Source organism: Astatotilapia calliptera, chromosome 22 (assembly GCF_900246225.1).
Source record: "Astatotilapia calliptera chromosome 22, fAstCal1.2, whole genome shotgun sequence".
NCBI classification, from domain to species: Eukaryota; Metazoa; Chordata; class Actinopteri; order Cichliformes; family Cichlidae; genus Astatotilapia; species Astatotilapia calliptera.
Window position 1 is genome coordinate 13,807,786 of NC_039322.1, and position 26,860 is coordinate 13,834,645.

Below are 26,860 nucleotides of genomic sequence, written 5' to 3' on the forward strand. Positions count from 1 at the left end.
GACTTGGTTTTTGATATTGTAAAGTAATTGTGCGATAGCAGCTTTGGGCTTTAGAGGGTACACCCCTGCAGACAGTTAGAGCAGATGCCCTCAGGGCTTCTCTTCAAGCCACATAAACGTTGAAAAGGCAGGGACTAATCTTCTCTCCCAGCAGTGAAGAGTGCTTAATCAGCACATTTGAAGGTGTTGTAGCTTGTTCTGGTACAAGGACTTTTTAAATGTATGAAATCTAATGCAGTAAATTGTTTGAGTTAAAATGAAACACTTGACTTTGGGCACCAAGCCACAACCTTTTGGCTGAGGTACTCCCTCCCTCCATTTGGAATTTTATATCTGTGGGGTAGCAGGGTTGTCTTGTGGCTGTTTGACAATGTTGAATGGTTAATGGTTAGATATAGCCATTGAACATGCTTTGTGGTTAATGGCTTTAAATGATGTGATCTAAGAATAATATTGTTTTAAAGGGATTTCGGGCTGATGTAAAATTGGGTATCGTGTATCATGCAATAGGGATTGGTACCAGCTATTACTATTTTGGATAGTAATGGAATGGATAGTTAGCACTCTTTATTGATACCAAAATTCTAAAATTCTAAAAATGTAACAGTATTTTTTTTTGACTGTAAGTACCATAGTCAATGTAAGTACTGAATAGAATTTTGAAAAAAATGTATAAAAATACTAATGAATACTAAATTTAGCTATTTAGCTATTAGCAATTGCCTGATAACAACATTAGCCATCTGCTAATTTATTATTAATGTAGCATCTGGTGGCAGTGGCTAATTATTAAAATGATGAAATTCTGAGCTAGGTAACAAGTGTTATCACTCCTGCCTGTCTGTAATGTGGACAGACAGTATTCATTTAACAGGATAACGCAACTATTCATAGTTCAGTAGGCCGAAGATGAGAAAAGTCTACTAGCAGCTAAACAGGAACGCGGTAGCTGAACTTAGCAATTGCATTTGGTAAGTTAGCAACAGAAATATGGTGCCGAGTCACCAGAAGTGTAGAAAATAAACGGGGAATTAGATGAATAAATTTGCAGTACTGCACAAGTATTGTTTTAATTTTATTTTTTTAAATGTATACCTATAAATTGGCTCTGAATATAAAAAACTTGAAACAGTTCAGTGACTTTCTATAACACAGTTTTCATCGTTTCCGTCGAACAAACAACAACTAAAAAAATGAACCCCCCCCCAGCAAAATGAAATAACCTTAGTGCCTGCAGTTTCACTATTAAATTATACTGTTACCTTGAGTGCAGAAAAAATTCAGTAAAAGTTATTGTGAATGCAAATAGCAAGTCGTATTGTTAAAGAAGAAAAAGGTTATCAGTTTAATTAACGTCACCTAACGATGAACCTGTGCTCAAATGCAAGATTATTGCGTTTACTGTGGAAGTAACCTAAATGGATTGTTTTCTCAGGGCTCACCTTTGGGTCCCAAACAAGTATTTGAAATGCAAAGAGAATTTGTTACCATCAGCATGTTTCTCCTTATGGATAAATGGTATTTGTGATGGTCAGCATAAACATATATGTCTGTATCTGCAACATTCCTGTACTCCCCTTTCAAAGATCTGATATTTTTCATTGGCAGCTTTTTCTTTTTCTTTGTTTCTTTAAAAAAAGGCTTGTCATTGATAAGCTGTGTGTAATAGTGTGTTTGAAGAAGTGGATGAACGGATAGATGGATGATGGAGGGAGGGAGGTGGTTCTTTTTTGAAATGGAAATTAAGGGGGCACACATCTGGGGGTCTTTGAGACTTTTGTGAAGGGAGACGAAGAGGTGGGTGTCAGAGGCCCACAGTCAGAAGTGTGTGGATATATGTGTGGATGCAGTAAGTGGGGGGTTGGTGTGATAAAGAATGGACAGAGAAAGGGATAGTTTCTCATTTTTTGTGGTAGGAAAGAGTTTATAAGGAAAATAGGATAGCGAGGGTGTCTGCCTGTCTGTGTTGGACAGTGGTTTGGTCCTCATAGAATGATGGATGGATGAATGGACACACTGATGGCGAAAGGAAAGGAAATAAAAGGAGGCTGCGATGGACATTAATAGAGAAGGAGATGAAGCTCAATATGTACAGCAACAATAGAATAGAGATAGAATAAGAAGAGAAATGGAAAGGAGGAAAGAAGGATGAACAACAGAAAGATAGATGGGGACTGTTTTGCATAGGCAGGAGGAGGAAGGGGGAAAAGTGGGGCGAGAAAGGGGGCAAAAGATCACTTACTGTGGTTGAAAACTTTACGGCTGACAGTTAAATTTTCTTCAGGCCAATGTGTGTGAGTTGCGGTGGGTGGAAAAGCACAGTGGGGGGCATGGCGTTTGTTCTGAAACATGGCTTTTGGGCTTTTTAGTGCTTCACACACAAGTTGTCCTCTCCCTTTTCTTTACAGGCTGATTTCATCTAGCTGTGAGAATCTCTCTCTCGCCTCCACTCTCTCTTTCGCTCTTTTTCGCCCCTCCCTTTTGCTCTTTTAGAAAAGTCAGTGAGTCAGTGAAATGATCAGATTCCCATGTGCCACATAAAAAAAAATGTCAGTTTAATGCGTGAACTACCTTCTTTGGGAGGAGGTTTACAAAATCAGGATGAATGTTGGGCGATGAGAGATTTGTAATCTCTTCAAGTGGCCACTCCCTTTGCTGCTATGTATTCTTTCAGTTAACACCTGTGTAAAACTTGCTCTTTCTGATACTTGATATCCATTTGATGTGTCAGATTACCCAACACCCCAGTTTTTTTTGTCTGTTCTACATTATGATAAAGATTTTTTTTTTTTTAAATAGTAAAAATGTACCTTATCTTTAGAGTTACGTAAATCAGCTTAAACACTGAAGCCATGTTATAAAGGTTAACATAAAACAAAGTTCTCTTGATTTGTTTCCTAAATATATTCTTGTTGCAGTCGAGTGGATTTACACCATGGACTGACAGCTTCACTTAAAATATAAGATGATAAAGCAAGGAGTTACAGAGATTTAAAATGTCCCTTCTGAATAACACTTAGGAAGGAGGCAACTGTGACAGTGTCTGATTTACAGATTATTATGGAGGAGATAGAGAAAGCAAAGAGAATTGAGAAAACCAGCATGAGGACTAGGAGGTGATAGAACAGCAGAGAGAAGTTAGGAGCATTGCAATGATGTTGAAACTCATTAGAGATCATCTTTGAAGATGTGTCGAATATCGGCACCACAGGAAAGTACAGCCATTTGTGCACTGAGAAAATCCTTTTGAATAGTTTCTGTTAAATGATGAGAAAAGTTTGCCTGTTGTACATGAACCTCCCTGCTGTACTAGTTAGTGCTGGTTTGGGTTACCTGTTTGGTGTCACACCTGTTGTGGTTAAAAGAATCTGTCTGTAGCATTTTTCATGCTTTAAAACAGATGGTAACATAACTTAATAATGTCATCATAAATGTTGTCTTTTATAGTCTGTTAGAGCTCAGTCTAGAAAACAGTCAGCAACCCACGGTTGACAGGGAAAATTGTATACTCCCGGTGTTGGCTCCTGGAAGTTGGGGTGATGTGTGATGCCAAAAACCTCCTTGGGATTGCTTTGGTCGCTAGCAGATAGCTGTCATTTGCAAATTTCCATCCAAGAACCTGCCAAAGATTGGTGAAACTTGAAAAAGTGTGACGCTAACGGAAAGTGTTTGCCTTTGAAAGTGCCTCGCCATTTGCGGGTGAGTTTCAAAAGGCACAGATTTTACTTTGAAGGCAAACGGTCTCCATTTCCATTTTGTGTTGCACTTTTCACAGTGGCACCATTGTTCCTAGACTAGTTAGCAACTGTTTGCAGACATGTCAGGATTTTTCACACAAACTACCGCCACTGTGGCAATATGCGAGTGGCTAAAGCAATCCCAAGCAGGTTTTTGTGTAGCACTGCGTACCACTCTGTGACCTGTTTCAAGTAGCGACTGTCAACAACCGCTTGCTAACCTTTGAGATATACATCTTTTTCCCTTGCAACACATTGTTGCCAGAGGGCTGCCAACCGTCCTGTAGGCCTGTGTGATTTTCTTTGTCAAGGGTGGAATTTTCTGTGACAATTATAGCAATGATATATTTGTGCTATGTCCTGAGTGTCTATGTCAGTGCCAATCTTCTGCTCCACCATAGCGCCACCAGTAAGAGGCACTAGCTAATATTATCTTGGAAAGCCCATTAATCTTGCTGTCAGCATAAACAAGTAATACAGGCTTCAAAACAAACTCCATATAAGGTAAAAGAAAATTATAATTTTTTTCAACTTTGTGATCAAGAGCATTGGCAAGGAAGGGATGGGGCTTAGCCAGCTTAGCCAATTTATGCCTTAGAGAACACTCAAAATAAAGTCAGTTTTAAACAGTGAAGTCTGTTTATTCAAACTGGAATTTTACCAAAATTTGGGGAAAACTAGGAACCTTTGCTTTGGGGATCAATACAGAATTTATAGCTTGTGTCAGCTAATGCTAGCTTGCTTTTAATATATTTGAGCAGTCATGCACATTAACAGAACTGGTCTGATTGCTCATTTGGCTTATAGGTATGTACTTATCATTGTCCTTTAGACCGATTCCACCTCTAACACATTGCACGACCAGGGACAACTGCAGTTTTTCAGTGATAACAACAGTTTACTAGAGTTTATGCAGATAACTTTAATGTGACTAAATTGATAACGACCAGCTGAGTTGATTAATGCGTTGTGAGGAAAAGATGGTAAAAAGAGGGGCACTCTTATTAGTATGTTTAAAATTTTTACCAAGTGCTTTTTAAATGTGGTTTGCTGAATCTGAATTGTTAACCTCAGCTATGTAAGGCGATGATATGACTCTAAGGCAGTACGTCACTTTTTCTATCTCTTTGCAAATGAACACTGCATCACTGAAAATGTAACCTTGCTGCAGTCTAAGAAAATGAAAGATGCTTTGGCCTTCAGTGGAGATCAGTTTTTGCACCCTCATACACGCATGATATCAAAGGTAAGTTAATACAGCATCTCTTAGGCACTAGTAATATCTTTGATTGAGACACTGAAAAAAAGATTCATTAAAGATGTTTTTACTGCAGTGAAAATTATCCCGTATAAAAAATTACAGCAAGCCATTATGAGAAGTTGATTATACTTGTTTTTGAGATTCGATTAAAGCCCTTTTTTTCTTTTAATTGAGCCCAGCCCTGGATTGACATCACTGACAGTCTTCCAGTCTTGCTTCCCGATACTGCTCAATGGAGAAACGCTGCTTCACTTGGCCAGCTTGTAGATAGAAGGGCTCTGGAAAGGAATATAATGTCAACATTGTGGGTTGAAAATGTTCCGTTGTGTGTACGTGTGTGCGTCTTAAGTTTGTCCAGACATTTTTCCCGGCCGCTTGCAGGAAACGTCCGATTCTCCAGCAGTGGAAATATTGTGTGTGTGTGTGTGTGTGTGGTTGTCTTTGTGTGCATGTGTGTGTATTCCTGAGAGACAGAGTGTTGAATAGCGAATGTGGCGCAGTGCGTGCATGATCTAGTGTATTTGCCTGTTTCAGTTTGTGGATGTGAGTGTGTATGACTGATGTAATGTTTGAGCCTACCCAGACAGACAAACCAAACCAAGGCACACACACACAAACACAAGCATGCATGGGTGTGTGCGTGTACTCAAAATCATCAGATATGTCTGGCAGACTTCGGCAGGCTCGTGGAATGCATGTGTGTAATGCGTGTGTGTTTCTGGCAGAGCTGTAGTTTGTTTTCCGTATTTTGGGGGAAAAGACAGCTAGGCAAGAGTCAACAATCAACTTGTTGATTTATGCAGCTACTAGTTCCTTCCATTACGCCTACAACTACCACTGAAGCAGAGTTTGTTCTCCATTATTTTTGATGTATGAGAGTCTTAGCTGTGGAGAGCAAGGTCAGAATCAACAGTCCCCTGTTGATTTATGCATCTCCCGGTTTCCTGCTACTATCGTACATCAAGGCGGGACATTAGCACTGTCCACGAGGCAAATGTGGATACTCATTTGACTGTGGTTGGTAAGTTTGTCTCCTCTACCAGCCTCAACTGCAGTTAACTAGTAATTAGTTGAGCTTTCTCTTTTCTTGTTTTCTAAGATGTAGCAGATTAATTTGCTCAGCAGTTTCAAAACCACTTGTAACACTATGTAGTAAAGTATAGTTTTCTTTATATTAATAGTGTTACTGGTGGCAACGGTGATGCTGTTTTAGACTAATTTCCAAACCCCACAGGAAGAAGTGGACTAATATCAGTCCTACAACTGTTTATTTATCCACTCAGGGGGAACCTATGTATCACAGGAAAGCTGTGCTATGTCAGCAACTTGCACGTGCATATGTGTCAGAGAAAAGTCTAAAAGCTGTGGGTGTTGCATACAGTAATGAATAGGTAAGCCACTCCCTCAGCTTTAACCTCAGCAGCTGAAAGATCTGGTTGATCAAGGTCACTTAGTGGTGTGATTCACAAGAGAGCAGAAGCACTGGCACAGTGTGTTTGCTCGCTTGCCGTGCAGACGGTCAGATCAATGCAAAATGTAGAGCAGAAGTTTTAATTGTGTTCTTTGGTGTGGTTGAACATGTGCATGATTGATAGGATGATGTTCCTATCTATCTGTCTATTAACTAGCTATTAACTATCTATCTATCTATTAACTATTATTTTAGTTAATCTGCCGTCACTTTTCTTGATTTGTTAGTCAATCCACCTAAATATTCAATTCACTGTGGAAAAAAAATCAATTCTCAGATTAGGGAAGGGGGAACCAAGGAATTGGAACGTTTGAATGGTCACACACTGCGGTGATCAGCTTATCAGATAATTGACTTTTTCAGCTCTGCTTTTATTTAACAGTGTGAATTTTAGTGATCTGTTAGGAACATGGAAATATTCTTTTTGTTACCTTAGACGTAGTCATCAGAACATTGTTTTTGTCATGCATGCCAACACAAAAGTGTCTGGCTGTATTTTACCTGATCTTAATGGAGTTCATTTTTTGTTCCATCAGGACCTTATGGTTAAGGTTATTTGATGTTCTCCATAGGCCAATCATTGTCTCGTCACTGTACAAGATTGTCTGCACTTTGTATGATCTGCTCTGTTGGGGCATTGACTGCTTTGATTAACACTTGCTTCGTCTCTTCTCCTAATATTAATTTAATTTACGATTTTGGAAGAAGACAACTTTCTTTGATTGACAAGCTGTTTGCAATCACTAAACAAATTATTATGAGAATCTCAAGAGTAGTTTAATAGTTTCCTTTGTTTACCTGACAGTAAAATTGGAAAGCTCCACATCCAGCTTTATGGTTTTGCACCTGCTACTCAGTACGTTTTATGCCGCGGATAGAACGGCAAAGCTCTGCGTGCAGCTCTTGCTGCTTTTGCACTGCTTTTTTGGTATGATCTGCAGGGAACCGGCCGGAGAGCACTGAATCATAGTAAACCTCATTTGCATACAGTGCCTGCTTGTACATCGTTGATGCTTAAACCAAACAGGGGGACGATAATTCCATGACATCTGAAAAGACTGATAACTACCTGTCAGCACAGTTTGTCTGTATTGATCCAAGATAACGATTTTACTAGTACATAGAAAGATCTTTAGTTAGTGTATTTAAAATCCTAACAGCAAAAATGACCACAATAATCCATTTAAGCTGGAACGGTTGAGTTGAGCTGAATATCAAACAATGTACTCTCTGTGCTCTAATTGGTGAAACATGGAGCATAACTCTGCCTACATAAGATCTGAAAAGGCAACAAGACACATCAAAACGGCCCTTCAAAGACAATTATTTTCCTTGGGACAGCAGAGGAAAAAAAATTGCCGAAAGATGAGGAAGAAACGAGTGTAATTAGTTTGACCACCATGTCATTTGAGCCGGCATTAGCAATAACAAATCAGAAAACAATAAAAGATGAGGACAAAGATAAATTGAGGGTCTTGTGTTTCGTGACAAAAATGATTGTAAATGAACTCGAGTGCTATGTTTGTCGTCGTGGATTTACACTAAGTCTGTGCGTCTGTTGGAGGCAGTGAGAGCATGTAATGCGTGTGTGCGTCTGTTTGCATGTGTGTGCGTGCTTCGGAGCGAGCGGAGAGCTGGCGAGTGGGCATGTGTGTGTAATCATGTACGTCAGGCCGTCATGAATGGTGTGTTTGAGACAGAGCGGAGTGTGGAGTTCCTCAGGCTGGACCAAATTGGAAACAGAAAAACAAACATTGCCTAGGAACCCCCGCTTTCCACCTCCCCCCATCCCCCCCTCGTCTGCTGGCTAGTGGCGCAGTCCAACCTGTCTGGGACAATGTAACAGTCTATGGCCGGACTGGACCACACGCATTCACAAAGTGTGTGTGTATGGGGGGGTGGGGGGCTGCGGGAGTGAGCGCAGAAGGGATGGGGGGGCTGTGGCGGTGGTTGGGAGGTGGGGGGTATCTCAGCCACAATGACAGTTGGAAAAACAGTCAGAAGAAACACATTAATGTGACAGCGAGCTCAGTGATGAATTGATGGGAGAGAGACATGGAACGGAGAGAGGGAGAAAAACGTGAAGTTGATGGACGTGAGCTTGGGAAATGGAAGTTATACTAGAAAAAGAGATGAATGAATGCAAGAAAACAAGAAAAGTCATAGTGGAAGTTTAAAAAAAAAAGAAAGGAAGAAAAAGAAACAGAGAATACAGAGAAAAACACCAAAGAAGCAAAAAACAGTGATTGAGAAAATGAGTAAGCAGGGGCTGACTGAGTCAGAGTTCCACAGGAAAAAAAATATTTAAAGCTATACTCACTCTTAAGATAAAGAAAACTTTTCTTTCCTCTTTTCTTTTCCTTTTGTGAGAACTGCTAATGAATAAGTTGATTCTTAGATTTCTCTTTTTCTGCTTTGAAAAGAACATTCGTCCTCTCCGTTATAACGCTGTTATTACATGATGTGGTCGATCATGTAATAACCGGAAGCATGTCTGCTTGATGTGATACTGGAGTTCTCACCTTCTTTTTTTGTTTGTTTGTTGTGTTCTTTGTTTGTTTGTTTTTTGTTTGTTTTTTTGTGGTGTGGACACTTTCACAAGGTTACCTATGGACAACTTTTTTCCAAGTGCCTACCTGGAAATCATCGTGTTTTTTTTCTGAGAAGTTTGTTTTTAATCCTGAAAAACAGCACTGTTTTAAGATGGGAGGGTCTTTAAAATGACTCATAATTTCAGTAATGACTCATAATGTTCTTGGCTTTTATTGCCAGCAATTTTTTTTCTTGCGAAACAGCAGATATCCATTTTCAGATAATGATAGCCTCCAGTTCTGGTGTGCTAACTTTCTATCTATAGCCCAAACAAAGTTAGAACTGTCTGTGGAAGTGGTCAAGACCGCTGAACAGGTATTGAATCTTTATCCACTGTTGATGCAGGCACTGGAGGAAAACGGTTTATTATAAATACAGACTAACATTTTGATTTGCGGGACGAGGTAGAGAGAGCCGAGATGGATGGAAAGAAGGAGACAGGGTGGCAGAGTGAGAATGAAAAAAAAAAAAAAAGAGAGCGGGAGAGGAGTGTTACTGACACAGAGGGTGGGGTTATTTTTGTGGTTGGGGCAACAAAAGGGGGAACTGAGAACTAGAGTGTAACTTGTAACAGTTAGAATTACAGAATGAAGAAAAATAGACTCGTCAGCGGGCACAGCCGCTGGAAATCCAATATGTGATCGTTTATTTTATTGATTCCTGGAAGTTATTCATCAATGACGGCCTTGTTGTGATTCATTAAGCAATCACAATTGAAAGTGAGCAAATCATACTTGAAGAAGAAGACAGCGAGATGCTGGGTTCTACTGTTAATTATATCCTTGGGATATTATTAGTGACCTTTTTTTTTCCCCAGTAGTTTTGCGCCTGCACAGTCTTTTCTCATTATTTACCTGACTGTTAATGTCCGGGCTGTTTGTTGTGCTTCACGTCCTTCTGTGGTGGTACAAAGAAAATATAATTTGACATGAAAAAGCAAAAAAGCAACGAGTTTACAGTTGTCAAACACAGACATGTTTGTTAATTGTAGATTTTGGTTGAAAATTGAACTTTTTTTTCTCAGTTCACGGAAAGCTGACGATGCTCACTGTGAAAGAATCACATTTATTATTATTATTATTATTATTTTATTTTTTAAATTGTACTGTAAATTACCCGTGGCCCCGACTTTAAAAAGACCTCAAAACTGACTTCACATGTGAAAGGCATTGTCAGCTGTCACATATGGGAAAAGAAAAGAAAAAAACCCTCAAACCGGCCGGGGTCTGAGCAGGGCACTGAATGTTTTCTTGGCTATTGTGCACCTTTGATCAACCATTTTAATGTAGACGTCTAAAGTCCAGGCAAAATTGTTTCCCGTAAACGTAAAGTATGGAAAAAATGTCTGAAATCTGGCTCCAATAGGTTTCATTAACTTCTGCAGCATGTGCCCATTTCTAACAGTATTTGTCTTTCTGTCTTTTTGCAGGTTGTTAAGATGATAGTGGACTCTGACAACCATGACTGAGGACCTTAACCAGAATTGAATTACGAAAAAACAAAACAAAAAATAAAGGACCGGACAGCAAACGTGACAGCTTGCATAACAGCTCTTACGCAGAACACACACTTGATCAAACTCAAAGCTGTAATGGCCAGCTGTTAAGCGTACGAGGGGGGGGGGGGGGCAGCAGCCGTGGACTAAAAGTAGCTGATGCGACTTACAGTTGAAGACCTTCACAAGCAAAAGTCAAAGAAGCCGAAGAATTTCAGCGCGGATGCTCACGGACCTGCGAGGAGTTGTGTGGACCTGATTAAGAAATGGAAGGATACTAGCTCTGGTCTGACACCTGGTTTCTGCTTTCCATTACGCTGTGGAGTACAGAAGGCCAGTAGCCGAACTGCGCTGCTGGACGGACCGCTGCGGCGTAGGGTTAAACCGAGCCATTTCATCAGAACCGATGCCAAAGCCAGGAGCCAGCCATGATGTTTATATAACCCGATGATCAGCAGAGGTAGGACATATATGTTTTCACTTTCAATCCCTCAATAGGAAAGTGAACAACTTTAAACTTAATGTTTTTACTGCTGATATTCAGGATTCTGCTGCTTTCTGTCCTACATGTTCTGACAAAACTACCGTGAATATTTACAAAGTCAGTTTATCAAGTGTAACATTTAATAATTAAATGTATATTATACACTTTTTAATTAGACACTAATCTTTAATACAATATTAATACATATGTTAATGGGATTTATTTTTTTACATTAAATTAAAGTGCTAATAATTGTTTATGAATTATTTTTCATTAGAAATAAAACAATAATTCACTTTTTTTCTGCAGCATCAGCGTTCATTCCTTGAAAAAAAAAAATTAATATACTTTTTCTGCAGTAACTCAGCGTGTTTTTGTGGTGTGTGTGTGCACAGCAAGTCTTGCTTTAAACTATGAAAGCAAACAATTTCACGAGAAATAAAAAAATAAAAGCTTTAACAGGCATCCGTCGTTCTCAGAGCTCGGCCAGTTTGTGGGTCTGATGTAACCACCTCAAGCCAAAGCGGGTACAGGGGGGTAGTTTACTAAGCGACTGCAGATAAAATGGCGTACACGCAGAACAACGAAGTATTATGAAAAACTGCTCTTAGTCATCACTTGTGGAGGAAGTGACTGTGCACGTTGCCTTGAATCGCTCCTCCATACGCTGTGGTATTTAATGTTTGCCTGGTGGCACCCAGTGAGGGTGGAAAACTGTTTAAATATTGCTCGAATACTGCGCTGTTTCAAATGATTCCTATGCAGAAATAAAAGTTAAAAGATTGTTTTTGCCATCAAGCAGTGGAGCAGTTTACTCATAGCGAAACATTACCTGCTCTTCCAGTAAGCATCTGCTGTATTCTGGTTCAGTAGACCTCATTAGCAGAGCTCATTAGTTCCTCACACTTTGTAAAGTTTAGAGGGAGCAACTTGATCTACTGTTTGATTGGTTTGCTTCCAAAATATGCAATTGTTACCAGGGATGTCTGTTAACAAGAGATTTCTGACACAGCTGCTTTAATTTCGCTCTTCAGATCCCATAAATACGCTTTCAAACGTCGACTCCAGCACCACCACAGCAAACTACTAGCAATGTCGATTAGTACCAGTGATCTCCAAGGCTTTACAGAAGCCCACATGCTACATAGAGACCGTTAATGGTGAGCCTGCAATTAGGGGATGGTAACATATGAATAAGAGTGCCTGTTCAATTAAATGCTGAGTTTTGTACAACACCAAAACATGATCTGTTTGTTCAGATATGAGAGTGTTTGAACTGAAAAGGTTACTTTTTCCTTTTGCTATGTGCATTCATGGATCCTAGAACGTAATGGCACTGCACAGGTTATTGTACTGCAGGAAGTACATATATTTACAGCTGAGGTTATTATGTAAGCATGTGCAAAAAGCTGCAGTGGTTTGTGGTGTAGCATACATTATAATTATAGCAGTGCTGTATTCTTTTATTTCAGTTTAAATACCGTATGTGCCGAACTGTCTGCCTTTATCCAAACGCTCGCAAATCAAGAAATATTTTTCACATACGGTACATACAACCATATTGTTGAATTATGCCATGTAAATAGAGAATTATTCTCGTCTAGATGTGTGTGTATATATGTATATATGTGGGCGTGTACATTTGTATGCATTGTGACGCTAACATACGGTAATTTAACCGCACTGTATTTTGCCTTATCGGGGCTTTTGTGTTACTAACAAGCTGCAAGAACTGACACGCTTTAAATTTCTGAATTTATTTATTTCCATTTTTCACCAGCCATCAGCTGTGCTGAGCACACACAAAGACACACAAACAAAGGTGCACAAACAGCTGCTGTGTATCCTCCTTTACCTGTGTCACAACGCACGCTGAAGCTCTCGACGTCTGCTTCCTTTCTCTTTCTCTCACACACTCTCGTGCTCTTTCTGCTGTCTCAACAGTTTTTATTGGGAACTGCTTCAACCGTTCAAAACTCTCCAGAACAAGGTTTCTTATACATTGAGTTATGTAAGATAAGTTGATTCTTTTAGGAAGTGTATGAATCCTCTTTATTTGTATAGCTCAGTATATGAGTACTAGCAGCTTTGTTGAAATCTCTTTAAAGTGAACTCCAAGCAGCCTGGAAGGCTAAAAAACGCAGGTCTTTTTTGGTGAAATGACCCTTTAACTGTAAATGCACGATCATTGCAGAGTGTCTTTGAGACTGTCTCTGTACTTTTGGTGCGTCTTTATGAATATCTTTCTACGTAGCTATTTTGCATGCACCATAGTGAATGATAATGGATATGCAAATTTGCGTATGTCCTTTTGCACAGTGTGCGAGCATCTGTGTGTGTGTTAGCATGTTTTTCATTATGCGGTGCGGTGGCTTTGCTTGGTGATGTTATTCAGCAGGGCGGATTACTTTGAGCTGCTTGATGCTTTTAGCTGTGGTCATGTGTGTGTGTGTCTATTCAATTGTGTGTATGCATGTGCATGATTGCATGCCTTCAAATGTGTATATACAAATGTTCTCATAGATGCAGTGGTGTGCGTGCATGTTGGGTTATCTCCTAGTCTTTGATATGTTAGTCACATGTGCCAGGTTTTTTTTGTTTTTTTCTTGAGGCTTTAAAAAAACTGAGCAATGTTGAGTAGAGTTAGAGCCATTTGAATTTGATCCTGCACGCAACACACAGCGCAGTGTGCACATATAAAGACTTTTTTTTTTGTTTCTGTGACATAGTAGCCCACAAAAGAGTTTCGCTCCTCTGAGGTGGTGATTCCTGATGTGTTCCTTCCCCATTGTCTGTCAGCAGATCTTTCTCTCTCTTTTTGCGTCACCCTCTTACTGTCTGTGTGTGTCGGCCTCAAACAGCAAAAGTCAGAGCAGAGCCTGGTTTAGAAAACGTTTGAACATCCGCGTGTAAACTACCTGTTGACTGTTGCCAAAATGGGTCAGAAGGTAGCTCAGTGTGTGTGATGATCTCATCTTCTCGCAGCTTTACAGCGCGCTCTGCCGCTGTTAGTTTTCCACACACATACACACACATATGCGCGTTTTTTTTTTTCCTTTTCAGTGTTTCCGTGTGCGTATGTGTGTGTAGGACGTCGAGACATACCCATTCATCAATAAGTAGAGAGGGCATTAAACCTTTATCTTCTCGCAAAGACGTACATGGACAAACTCATGCACACAAGTCTTTTTCTTTGTCCCTGACATCCCAACTAACAATTCATTCTAATAGATTCCAATTAAGACTTATTATTTAGCCAGGCAAAGATTAATAAAGGAGGTGTCACCAGGTGTCATTGCTATTAATGGCTTAATTTGTCAGTTTGTTAATGATCGACTACTTTAAAGGACACCGAATCAATCAAAGATCAGGGTGACAGATGCGTGTTAATTCTTTGCATAAGTCTGTTTTATCTCAATTATGGTCTGTTTGCATGCTTGCAGTAACTCTGTTTGTAACTACATTGAGAAAGCAGACCTGATTGCATTGTCACACTGAATAATTATCTTTTTATGGTGCAGCTGTTTTGACCTGTTTATTCTGAGTTTGCTTTCTGAGCAATCAAAGTACAAGGCAGGACATAGTTGGCCAATAATAGTTGCTGTTTAGGAATTGATTGCATTGTCTGTAATATATTGATAAAACTCGACCAACAGTGTACTGTATATTGGCTGTTAGTTTATAAATGTAGCATTTGGTTTACAAAAAATTCTCCAATGGCTCTTAAGATGGTTCATTAGCTTATATAACTGTGCCCAGAGCTGTCCATACTACCGCATTGCAGCCCAGATGCCAGCAGGCTTGCAACCCCCAAATCTAGGCATAATATGCCTAGATTTGGGGTAGGCCTATAAGCCTGGTTAACATTTGGATCGAGATGGCATATCGTATATCTTACGACATAAACTGATGCTGGAACAAGTTGAAGGCTTGAAGAAATGTTATCATTAATGCAGGCGCGCATGGCACAGTTCATGTTTGTTTCTCCTCGTATCCAAATTGTTTGGAGGGTCAGATTCACACAGCAAAACCTGACTAGCATTCGGTGCTTGGTGCGCTCATTTTCCAAAGCCTTTCTAGGAGGAAAAAAATTTGATTAATCAGATTAAGAACGGTAACTAGGCAAAGCTGAGGCAGTGGACCCAACCTAGTTTTCAAAGCTTGTACCAATTCATCTTCCTCTCAGTCTGCTTCTGTGTTTGTTGGAGAGACTGAGTTGAAATCCATTAATCAGATTTTGTTAGCAACTGACTACATAGCCAGAAGTAGATCAGACCCCAACCAACAGTTTTGTGTGTGTGTGTGAGAGAGAGTTGTGCTATCTCAACTGAAGCACTTCCAAGTAACTGTTGGATACACGTAAGATGTTAGTGCGCATGTAAAAGATAAAAGATTCAGCTAAAATGTACAATTTATTATTTTTATATCCAACCAAGTGTATGATTAGATGAAACTCCCATACAGTTAATTTATGCTGATTCGAAAACTGGTTAAATTGGATTCAGACATACAAACAGACTTGCCTTAGTGTGGTAAATGGAGTTTTTGCTAATCACTAACATGCTACTTAGTATTTATCAAAAGGTTCCCTCCAGTTTCTCTATATATTTATGTGTGGATTCACAATACTTACCTACACATTTACTCCTTTAAGGATGTTTGCATGTGTGTGTCATACTTCTTTGTGTGCATATAAGTTACATGTACGCTTTGGTCTGGGTGTGCACAGATGTGAGTGCATGTTTTTTTTGTTGGGTTTGCCTAAAACTTGTGCTGGATCCAAGTGAACAAGTGTTAACAAGCTCTGTGCAGACTGTATTTATTTAATCCATATGCTGGTGAACTATACAGCTGCGTGCTGCCCCAGTATGTCTGGAAGGAAAAATCTCTTTGCAGTTGCAGCCTTGACGGAGTTGCAGAAAGTTTGAAGTCAGCTTGAATGAAGTTTCTCCCCCAAAATACTGCATACTGTCATTTTTTTCTGTAATCAAATGTTGCTGATATTCAGTTTTTTCCACCCATGTATTAGTCGTAGGAATGCTGTGTCTTTACTGGCATTGCTTGTAAATGTTTTATCACCGCAGTGCTCTGTAGCAGCTTTGACCCACTCATTTATATAACATGACATCGTATTGGAAGTTTGGACAAAATTAACGACCACACTCGTTTTTTTAATACGGAGTTGATTTTGTGAATTACATCAAATTTTCAACTGTTGACAGACTCTGTAGAGAGTCCACTGATGAGGAACAACAAAGGGGAAGACAGAAGCTCAGGCTGCTGCTGATAGTACTCCTGCCAGGCCGGCAGCACCAGAACCCTTACCCAGGACGATAAAGACAGAGTTGCTGGGAGCTGACAGGCCAGTTGCTGGTGGTGATGCTAAAACTAGCAGCCAGCACAGCCATCCAAAGGAGCCAGGGTGCCTGGCAGCAGCAGAACAAGTTGCCAGAACAATAAAAACAGAGTAGCTGGGGGCTGACAGATAGTTCCAAACGGTAGTTTTTTCAGGTGCTCACTGAAGCCAAATGCAACCCAGACAGTCACCACGATGCAATGAGTTTCACAGCACATGGCTGTGTTTGTTTGACTGGAATGCCAGTGCAAGTGGTGAGGGACTGCTTGCTGTTGTGTGGAACAATGCAGGAGCAAAATTGTCATTAAAGATAAACTGACTAAAGCCACTTTCAACCTCAAATCCTTTTTTTTAATACTAGCTTGATGGCATCTGAACATGATGCTTTGTGACTAAAAAAGCACCCCAGACACCTTTTTATGTTCTGATAACATTAATGTGTCATTTACAACAAAAGTCTGTGTGACAAAATTACAACTGTGCAGTGGCTCTCACTTGTGCCCCCCCCCCCCAAAAAAAAGTGGACAATGTCAAGTAAGATTAAGTGAGATTAAGACATTTTGTCCATGATGCATTATCTCGCTTCCTTGATCCAGAAGACAGAGTGCTCTCATGAAGGATGTATAGCATCGGCAACGGCAGCTGTCAATCACTGCAGAGCACACAGACTGATGCACACGCATAGTCCTTGCTCATAGTGACAATGCTAGAGAGAACTAAACGTGTAAAGGTGTGGTTTAAATCAGCTGCAGGAACTTTTCAGGAACTTTTATGGGTCTAACATGGCATTTCTAAAAACATTACAACGTGGGGTATCCTAGATTTGCTAGTCTATGTCGAGCAGTGCGTTGTTGATTATTACTTATGCAAGACATACTTGCCTTATGCTTAAACAGCCTCTGCCTTGCTTTAGTTTTGGTGTCTTTGGGGGTGGCCTTTTAAGTATTTTCATGCAAAATCTCTTGTTTTTTTTTGACAAAGTAGGTTTGACATTGGTTCTGTTCAGCTGAAAACACAAAGCTGTTAATAGCAGTTAATGGTATTACTTAGAAATAAACAATCACAGGATAAAATAGCAAATGACTAAGAATGAAAATAATTGTGACAGTAATGTTTGTAACCCTAACTTTTACATTATGGAAACGTTTCTTTATTATGTGCAGTTTCTTCCCCATTAGTATGAAAGGAAGTTTCCCTCTGAGTGAGATGACTCAGTGCTCTCTTTCTCGGCATCGCGCATTACAGAAGTCACTTTTTTCAGTCTTAACAAATCAATGCTGAGTAAGTGGAGCTGAAAAATTGGGCATTCTTGTCTCCAGCTGCTTTGAGTCCATCGGATACATTTGACTGCAATAACAAACACTGTTAAATTTGACTCTGAAATGAAAGATGAAAAGTGCCAAATTTAAAGAATAATGGAGAACCTGCTGCGTCTTTGATTACACGAGAGAAAAAGGGAACTAGAGAGACTGGCAGAAAAGTGGATTTACCGACTGTGAGAGAAAACAAAACTGTGACCTAGAGGATATGTGGGAAGATTTTTTAAGTAGAGTAAGCTAATGGAAATGGTAAGCAAGACTTACTGAAACAGAAAGAAAGCTACGAGGATACGCAACTGAATACATCATAATTACAACTTTTTTTAAAATAAAGATTTCAAGGCTTCACCGTCAGGTTTTTATAGTAAAATAAAAATAAAAACAAGTAAAATATCAGCCTTTTTATTAGCTTGTATAATTGGTTGAGCTCCATCCTGGTGTACTAAGGAGATCCAGCTTTTCGGAGAGATCTGCCCCAGCTCCTTAACCGAGCAGATTTACAACCACCGCTGTTGGAATATTAAGCTGAATACCTACATTTGGAGTGAGGAAAATAACTAACCTCTCTAATGGATAAGTGCCCTAGAATGCCTAATGCTAAGCCCTGGTGTGTGTGTGTGTGTGTGTGTGTGTGTGTGTGTGTGTGTGTGTGTGTGTGCGTGTGTGTGGTAATCGCCATAGCAGGTTCTTGCCATTAGTGCACTGCTGAACAAGGCAGCAATTCATTCAGCAGATTTAACTGTCTGGTGTGTGCATGTGTATGTGTGTGTGTTTGAAAGAGAGAGAGCGAGAGGGAAAATCTATGAGCCTGTGTGTGTGTGTGTGTGGTAGGTTTCTAAGTGTAGAATGTGTGTTGTTTTTAGAGAATTGTTTCCGTGCGCCTGTCTGCACCATATGGTCCAATGTGGAAAAAAGGCCCCTTTAGGGGTCTGTGCGTATGGGAATATGTATGGGAGTGTGCATGTGTGTATGTGAGCGAGAGAGAGATAGAGGGAGAGCGAGCGAGGGTGTGTGTGTTTGTGCGCATGAACGTGTGTACAACGGTCTGGTCTGCCCAGAGTGAAGCTGTAAAAACAAAAACGTCTTGAGAAAAGAGAAAAAAAGAAGTCTACATAGGAGCAGTGATGTCAACTACTACCCCTTTTCCTCCGACTCACACACACATACATGCGTATTCACTGCACTTCCTTTTTCGTCTCTCATAAATTACAACATTTGCCTTTTTTTTCCTCTTTCGCATTAGCTATATTAGAAATTATCAAAACGAATGTGTTTTTTTTCTTCTTAACTCTAATGATCGCTTTCTATTTTTCTCCAATTATTACTTTCTTTTCAGCAATTGTGTTTAGCCGCTCTCATGGGGGATAGAGCTGAGGGGGGAGGGTTATTGTTTTCTCAAATTGGTGAAAATAATCACTTTAATTTTTTCTCCAGTAATCACTTTCTTCTCTCCTCTTGTTTTTCATTTATCCTTTTTTTTTTGTTTTTCGTTTGCCGTTTATTTTGTCTAATTGCCGTAAACCTCGAGGCTGTGGTAATGACTTCTGAGGTTAACGAGCTTCTGCTAACAATCACTCACTTGCTTGCGCAGCCACACACTTGTGTAACCAAACACAAACTCTCAACCAAGCACAATAAGTACATTTAGATCACATATATATGTGAAAATGGACTTGTTCCTGCTTGTTCCTTCGAGGATTCGCACACTGAAGCCTCATCTGCAGCAGCCTTTCACAAAATGTGCAAGCTTTTATATTATGGTAAAGAAACATGTCATGTTTGATTCATGAAGTTCTTTACAGCTTCGGTTCGAGTGTTGGATCCAAAGTTACAGTGAATTTGTAAGCAAAAAGGCCAATCAGTCTAAAGGGCCATGTTTCAATAAATAATTTGTGTTGGGTTTTTGTCAGATGTGTTGAGAAATGCTCATATATCACTGTCTCTAAGTAGAAAAGTTAAATAGAAATTAAAGAGAAACTCCCAACGTTTCTGATGTGAAGCTGTTTGTAGAATTTGTTCGCTATCTGAAGGTGTCTGTTGTTATTGCTTTTCTCACTCACATGAAAGATGCCAACATGCCTGCAAACACTCGCCAACTATTCACCAAGTGGTAGTGGACTGGTTCTCATCTAACGCACACAAAGCACTTTATAGAACATGCCTCATTCACTTATGTGTATAAGCACTTTTCCTTATGCTGAAGAGCTCTCTATTCAACATTCATAGTCCGAGGAACACATCAGAGAGCAACTTGGGGTTCACCATCTTGCCCAAGATGTAGACTACAAAGGCTGTTGAAATGTAACTATGGGCAACCACAGCAATCTACTAGCAACCAAAGCAAACCGTATACCTCTTCATTTCTGTATACTAATTTTATCTAGCGATGGCCAGCAACCTCTACTGACCACTCACCAACCAGCTGCGGAAACGAAAATTTTCCCTGTTGACGATGGTTGCTAGAGAGCCACCGACCCGTCTCGAGACCTGTGTGACTCACTCAAAATTAGGTCACTATTAAGTCTCATAGCTTAAAATTTTGATTGACGGCATAAAACGATAGTTTCCCCTCTCTGATGAGTGAAATTGCTGAGGTTAATTGCTCTTTATGTGGCTTTTCAGTCATTATGTCATTGCAGTAGTTTCTAAAAATGTCTATAAAATAATCAAAGAGTTGTCTTAAATGACGTTTTGGATATTTTTTAAGCGTTTGATGCATTATGGATATACAGAAACCTCCTCTGTAAAAGATACGTGCCTATACTCCTGTTTGCCCGGACACTCCAGCGTGGCTTCTGTACTATTTTACCTATGAATATGATGCCTTGAATTGAACAGGCTACACAGGTGCAAATGCATCCTGGTCAGTTTTTCAAAACTTCCTTCACTTTCAGCAGCAGATTAAACAGTTTGGATGCTTTGAGATGTGAAATTCCACCAAGTCTTCTCGATGACTGGAATCCAACTTGAGTCTCAACTGCAGTCTGCTAGTTCTCCCGGTGTGAACTCTGCTTTAATCTTCCTTTCTCTCTCTTTCTTGCTCTCTCTGGTATCTTGATATGGTCTGTGTTCTGCAGTGACTTCTAAACATTTACATTTCTGCTTTTAAGTGCTGTTTATATATGGCTCTTATCTGCTATCATGCACACAACACACACACAGACACACATTCAGACAGGGACAGACACTGAATCAAATCTTTAGTCGTCCTGACAGCAACACTGTTGCTATGTCCATAATAGGACAGGAGGAGAGAGAAAGAGGAAGGCAGTAAGAGAAAAGAGTGCCACATAGACAGAAAGAGGGGGAGGCAGATAATTTGCCACCAGAGTGTTTTGTGGTGAGGTGAGGCGTGGAACTGGTGACTTTAGCTCACAGGCTTTTTTGTGATACTCCAGTGATCCCCAGTAGTGAAATCGTCTCTTTTCATCTCCCCCTGTAGATTGCAACCTCCGCTACAGAACAGCACCCCTGGGACTGGTAGGCATTTGGTGTCTTGCTCAAGGACACTTTAGCAGGTTGGATTTTCACAGTCACGAGGGAGATAACTTAGCCTTCTGGTTGAAGGATGCTTTACTCTTGAGTCACTCTGCCACCCTTCCCCGCTACCCTTGGCTTGTATGCTTGAACGCTGCCCTATCTTGATAAACTCTTGACAAATTTCCAGCATGGAAAAAAACACCTTTGTGCTGCACTCAGCAGGGACGGATTGAAAAGGACTGCACGCTGTTACTGCACAGCTTAGAATTTTAAAGCAGGAATTCTCAAATTTTCAGAAAACCAAATGGATAGATATGATAAAAAGGTTTTAAAAAATTTGACTTATTATGCTTTTCTCTAATTCCCGGCTTAACGGTGGAAGCTTATATTAAAGGTAGCCAAGGTTTCAAATAATGAGTTTAGCATATGTGCAAGGAGCCCCTCGGGTTTCACACTGCTCTAAATGAAAGGATGCAGACAGTTTTTTTTCTACTCTTGCCTCTGTATGAAGTCAAAGACAGTGGATATCCCTGATATGGTCAACTCAGCACACATCTCTGCCTACTAGCACAGAAGCTTGACATGCCTGCTTCTGTCTATGATGGTAGAATAACGAATAGAAACAGAGCTAAGACCTCAGTCACACATGCTGGTCAATGACCCTGTCACTAGGAAACATTGTGTATTTCCCGACCAGTTGGCAAGTTTTTGCTGTTTAGCAAATTGCCATTGGCGTGGAAGATACTCACTGCAAACAAACAGTTCTTAACTAACCACTGAAAGGCAGTGAAACATGAAAAAGTGTGTAAGTTGTGCCATTTCGCTTCCAGTTTGCGTCTTTTAAGCTTTCAATACTGTTAGCGAGCAGTTAATGAGTGTTTGCAGACAAGTTGGCATCTTCCTTACAAACGTCTAGCAACAGCAGCACCCTACTTTCAGTACAGCATTGTTTACTTCTTTGCAACAAATTTTACCAACAGTAAGAATCCTCTTAAAACCACACACAACTACTCAGCGAAATAGTAATTTTTTTTTCCTAGCAACTAGTTTTTTTGCCAGTTTATATAGTACAATCTAGTCATATAGTCTATAGGTCTGTTTTCCTGAGGCCTAAAACAGCTTTGCATTTCAGGATTATTTTGATCTGACAATCATACAAAGCTACTCTTAAAACAAAAGGAAATGAGCACAGTGTAAGCACTTTAAACAGTTTAGATTGATAATATTCCAAGTCAGAGTTATTTGACATTTAGAAGACAGAACATTACACACAAGTTTGCAAGGACCAGATTTATTCTGCTGTTCTTTGTTGGAATTCCTACATTGGGAACCATTGTTTTAAAGTTTTCAGTTTCTAACATAACTTGAAGTAGGTCAAAGAGTACATGCCAGTTTCTGAAGCATAGCTCACAGCTGATCCTGATCCCCCAACCCCTCCCGTTAAACCCAGACAAGAGAAAAGACAATTTTATTACAGGGATCAGTTGAGTATCACATCACACAAGACTCCTTTTCATGTGATCATCTAGTGACACACTGTCACATGGCTAGAAATTGACAGCGTAGTTTTTTTGGTGTTTTTTTTAAGTCTTTTTTTTTGGAGGATAGTTGAATTATTGCTTCAGGGAGATGTGCCATGAATCGCGGGATGATAAGGAAAGGCTTGCGGTGAAGGAGAGGGAGTGATCGAAAGCCTCGTTAGATAGGAATAATGTAATGCACACATAGAGCTGGTGAGAGAGGGAGAAAGAGAGGGAGAGAGGAAATGACACATAGGTGGAAAGAATCTTATCCCTGCTTCTGTCTCAAGCTGGCTTTCTTTTCTTGCACACACACACACACACACACACACACACACACACACACACACACACACACACACACACACACACGCGCACACGCACCATAATTGAACACTAATTGAACACATCTTATCTGCGTATCTGTCCAAAGAGGTTCAGAGTAAATGGTTGTGTGTGTGTGTGTGTGTGTGTGTTTGCACATGTGCATGTGCAGTCTGATTCTTATCAAACTGTTTTACTCAGAGCTGCTTTTAAGGCAATGAATTCACATTTCATCCTCTTTCTGGTTCCCTGTCTCTTCCTTTTCAGGCTGTCTTTCTAAAGCTCTCTTTCTCAGTCTCCCTACCTTTTTTTTCTAACGTCAGTAGGTCTTCTCATCAGAAGGTCATCTTACAAAATACAAGTTGATTAGTCTTAGGAGGTGCAAGGATCTGATGTCAGAGACCTTCAGATCAGCTGCCAAACAGCCTTGTGATTTATTTTTTGGGTTAATCAACCCCAGAGGATAAACAATTGTGAATGGCAAAGCATTTTCAGCGATTTCAGTTTTGCATGCCTTCACTTTTTTAAGTCCTTGCCAGACTTGTGGTTTGTTATGTTTGACTCATGCGTAACTGGGACGAAATGGCGCAAGTACAAATATTAAATGCTGACAACAGGTAATATTGAGAGCAAGTTAGCTAAAAGGTGCAGATAGAGGGTAACCGATAGCTGTTCGGCTTGCCAATTTCCCTGATACTACCAATGTGTATTTGATAATTTTATACCTGTTGTGTTGCTCCAGGTCTATGGGACAGTCTTTAACATCGGGAGAACAGCTTAGGCTGCCAATTGTAGTAAAAATTGAACATATAAAAAAATAAAAGGAAGAGATTTTCAGCAGCACACCAAGGGTACGCCATTTTTTAATGCCATTCATCATAGATCAGAGAGATTAGAGAGGAGAACAAAAAGAGACGAACAGAAGGGAAGACAGAGGGAGGGGCTGGGTATAAAATAAGAGATGAAAGGATTTAGGGTGTAGTATCAGCTAGATAGGTTTAGGCGCTGAACTCTTCGCTTGGTGCGCGTCCATGCTTGTATTTGTGTGTATGCATGTGGAATTTTTTAGGGGTGTACCAGCAGTTAGATGGGTGTGAGAACTAAACATTACATACCTGTGCTCTTATTACTGATCCACCCGAATCTCTTGTAAATCTCTGACCTATTTAAGGTGTCCTAATCTAGTTGAGAACACACGACCTCAACACACACACACACGAAAGAGGCTGATAAGTTCTGGCAGAACAGGTAGGATAGGGTGTGTTAAGCTCTTCTTTTTCAAATGTGATCATGTCATTAGTTTGAGGCCATGCGAGCTGATAGCTAAACCGCGTTGGAATCACGCCCTCAGAAAACAGTCCTCCCTTGTTGAATTCTGACAGTGTTTTGTAATCACGGGTAGAGTTTGCTCAATGCTGTAGGTGACAAAATATGCCTTCTTGGAGTTTGGGTATTGTAGCTGACAGCCATTGCATACTGCTGTCTTTTGTAGTCACTTTAATTGACATGCAAACTAAATGCACAGGAATATTGAAAGTTTACCTCGTAGCCTCTCCTTTTTGATGCCAGATGTCAGAATGATCAGAGCCCTGTATCCGTTCACAGTGCCAGTTTCTAAATGGCAAACATATTTTAGACAAGACCGAGCGTAATGCTGTATTTACCCTCAGGTCCAGAATATGATGAAAACCCGCCCTAAGGTCAGAGTGAATTTCCTTAGCAGGTGTTTACAGGAGGCTCTGTTTACATTCACTTCTTTCTCTCTTTTTTTTTTCTACATAACTTATTATCCAAAGTGCATTGCAGGTGGGATGCTGGCGCTAGCTCCACAATACACGATTAATGGTCGATACCATTCTGTCGATATTGCAGCCAGAGGACTTGAGTCAAGATGACCCTCCTGGAATAATCGCCACCTTCATCCCGCTCACAAAGCCTCTGCTTCACCCTCCTCCATAAAATCATCCAGAGCACGCTGAGACACATAATCACAGTTGATCGATTTCAGTTTATCATGTTGAGAATGCAGAATTAGATCAAATCGGGTCCGCGTACATTAGGGTGACATCCTCGGTATGTATGAGCTGTGCAGTTTGATGTGAAAGCTGGAGCAATAAAGTTATTCTAGTTTAACCTGGTATGCTTAGCGGATGCTAGACAGGTTGGAATATGCTGCAGTAGATGTAGGATGTTGGACGTTTAATGCACTGAGTGTTTCCTCTTCACTCACTATGTGTAGGTTTTTATTGATCTGTGCTCTCTTCCACAGCATGTCTTTTGTCCTGTCTTCCTCCCTTCACCCCCAGCTAGTCGCGGCAGATGGCTGCCCCTCCCTGAGCCTGATTCTGTTGACAGTTTCTTTCTGTTAAAAGGGAGTTTTTCCTTCCCACTGTTGCCAAGTGCTTGGTCAAAGGGGGGGCTGTTCGATTGTTGGGGTTTTCTCATTATTACTGTAGGGTCTTTACCTTACCAACATAAAGTACCTTAATAAAACCGAATTAAATTGAATAGCAGTTTTAAATGACAAGATATATTTAAACAATTCTCTAACAACATTGAATCATTTCAAAATTTTCAAACTTAGTTACCCTCAAAATACTGAGAATTCATTATTTCAAGTCTTATTTTTTGTTCCACATAATTTTCAAACATGAAATGAAATCTTGTCCGAACATTTAATTTAATACCGAGGAAGACAGTGCTCTTTTCCCTGTGGTGATGTGTAATGATGGCTGAAACTCAGTGCATATCAGTGGTTTGAGAAGTCATTATTTAAATTCATGATTGTGATGGGTTTACTCAACATCTCTCACAGTTTATGTAGGCAACCGCATGACTGCATTGCAATCTATTGACATGCGAGTGAAGTCGCAGCATCACAGTCATAAAAACCGGTTCACTTCATAATGTGCTCTGCTGGTAACGGCTCTTTTAAAATGAAAATAAAGTTCTTTTGAACTGTGATAGGGCGATGGCTAAACACTGATTTCTTTTCTCCTAAAAGCCAAATTTATGATAAATCTAAGCAAATTTCCCACTGAGTCCATGTTGTGTGTTTATGTGTGTGTGTGTGTATGAGAGAGTGATAGAGCTTTTATCTCAAGCGCTGATGTCGCAACAACCTGCAACTTCCCCTAGCACAGGAAGGCTAACAGTCTGCACATTTGTCTGTGTGTGTCTGTACTCGTTTTACTGATCTTGTGGGGACACAAATCTCTTCACACAGTGAGATTGAGGGGACCACCTCACTTGTGGGGACAACAAGCAAGTCCCCGTGATGTAAAACATAATATTTTAAAAAGTAGACGTGGTTCTATCTTTAGGCTACAAATAGAATTGAGATAAGAGTAGTGTAAAGGTTAGTCTTAGGGTTAAGCAAGTTGGTCATGTTTATTTATATTACTGCCGGGAACACTATATCAACTGAATTTTTGGAAAACTTTACATAACATCAGTTGTGTTCCTGAGTGTGTGTAGTCGTGTGCATGTGTGATGGAGTGTAGCAAACAAGAACTTTGTGGCTAACAAAAGAAATATCTTAAACTTACATTTATCTTTACATTAACTTATCGTCTGCCTTTTTGCGGCATCCGCTTTAAGATTACATCTCATTTTCTCATATAATCGCTGTAGCAGTAAATGTGCAGATTTGTTTTTATTGTAAAAAAAAGTTGGAATTTTGTTTTCACTGATTTTTTTCAAGTAATTTTTCATTCCGGACCAAACGACTCTACTTGTCGAAAAAAGCTGAATGTTTAACTATAGAGCAGGTTTGTGTAGTCATTTCTTTTAGAGCTGTCTACCTCTGCGATTGCTCTGGG

The 26,860-nt window shown here is 40.0% G+C and overlaps 1 protein-coding gene across 5 annotated transcripts in view; it reads left to right on the plus strand.

The window, feature by feature from the left end:
• Positions 1-26,860, plus strand: part of trps1 (trichorhinophalangeal syndrome I) — a 115,048-nt gene that overhangs the window by 8,377 nt on the left and 79,811 nt on the right. For all 5 annotated transcript variants that reach the window (XM_026157259.1, XM_026157260.1, XM_026157261.1 and 2 more), the window contains exon 2: positions 10,491-11,016. In XM_026157259.1, coding sequence (XP_026013044.1) covers positions 11,004-11,016 — 13 coding nt within the window. In that variant the 5' untranslated portion in view covers positions 10,491-11,003. The remainder of the gene's footprint in view (positions 1-10,490; positions 11,017-26,860) is intronic.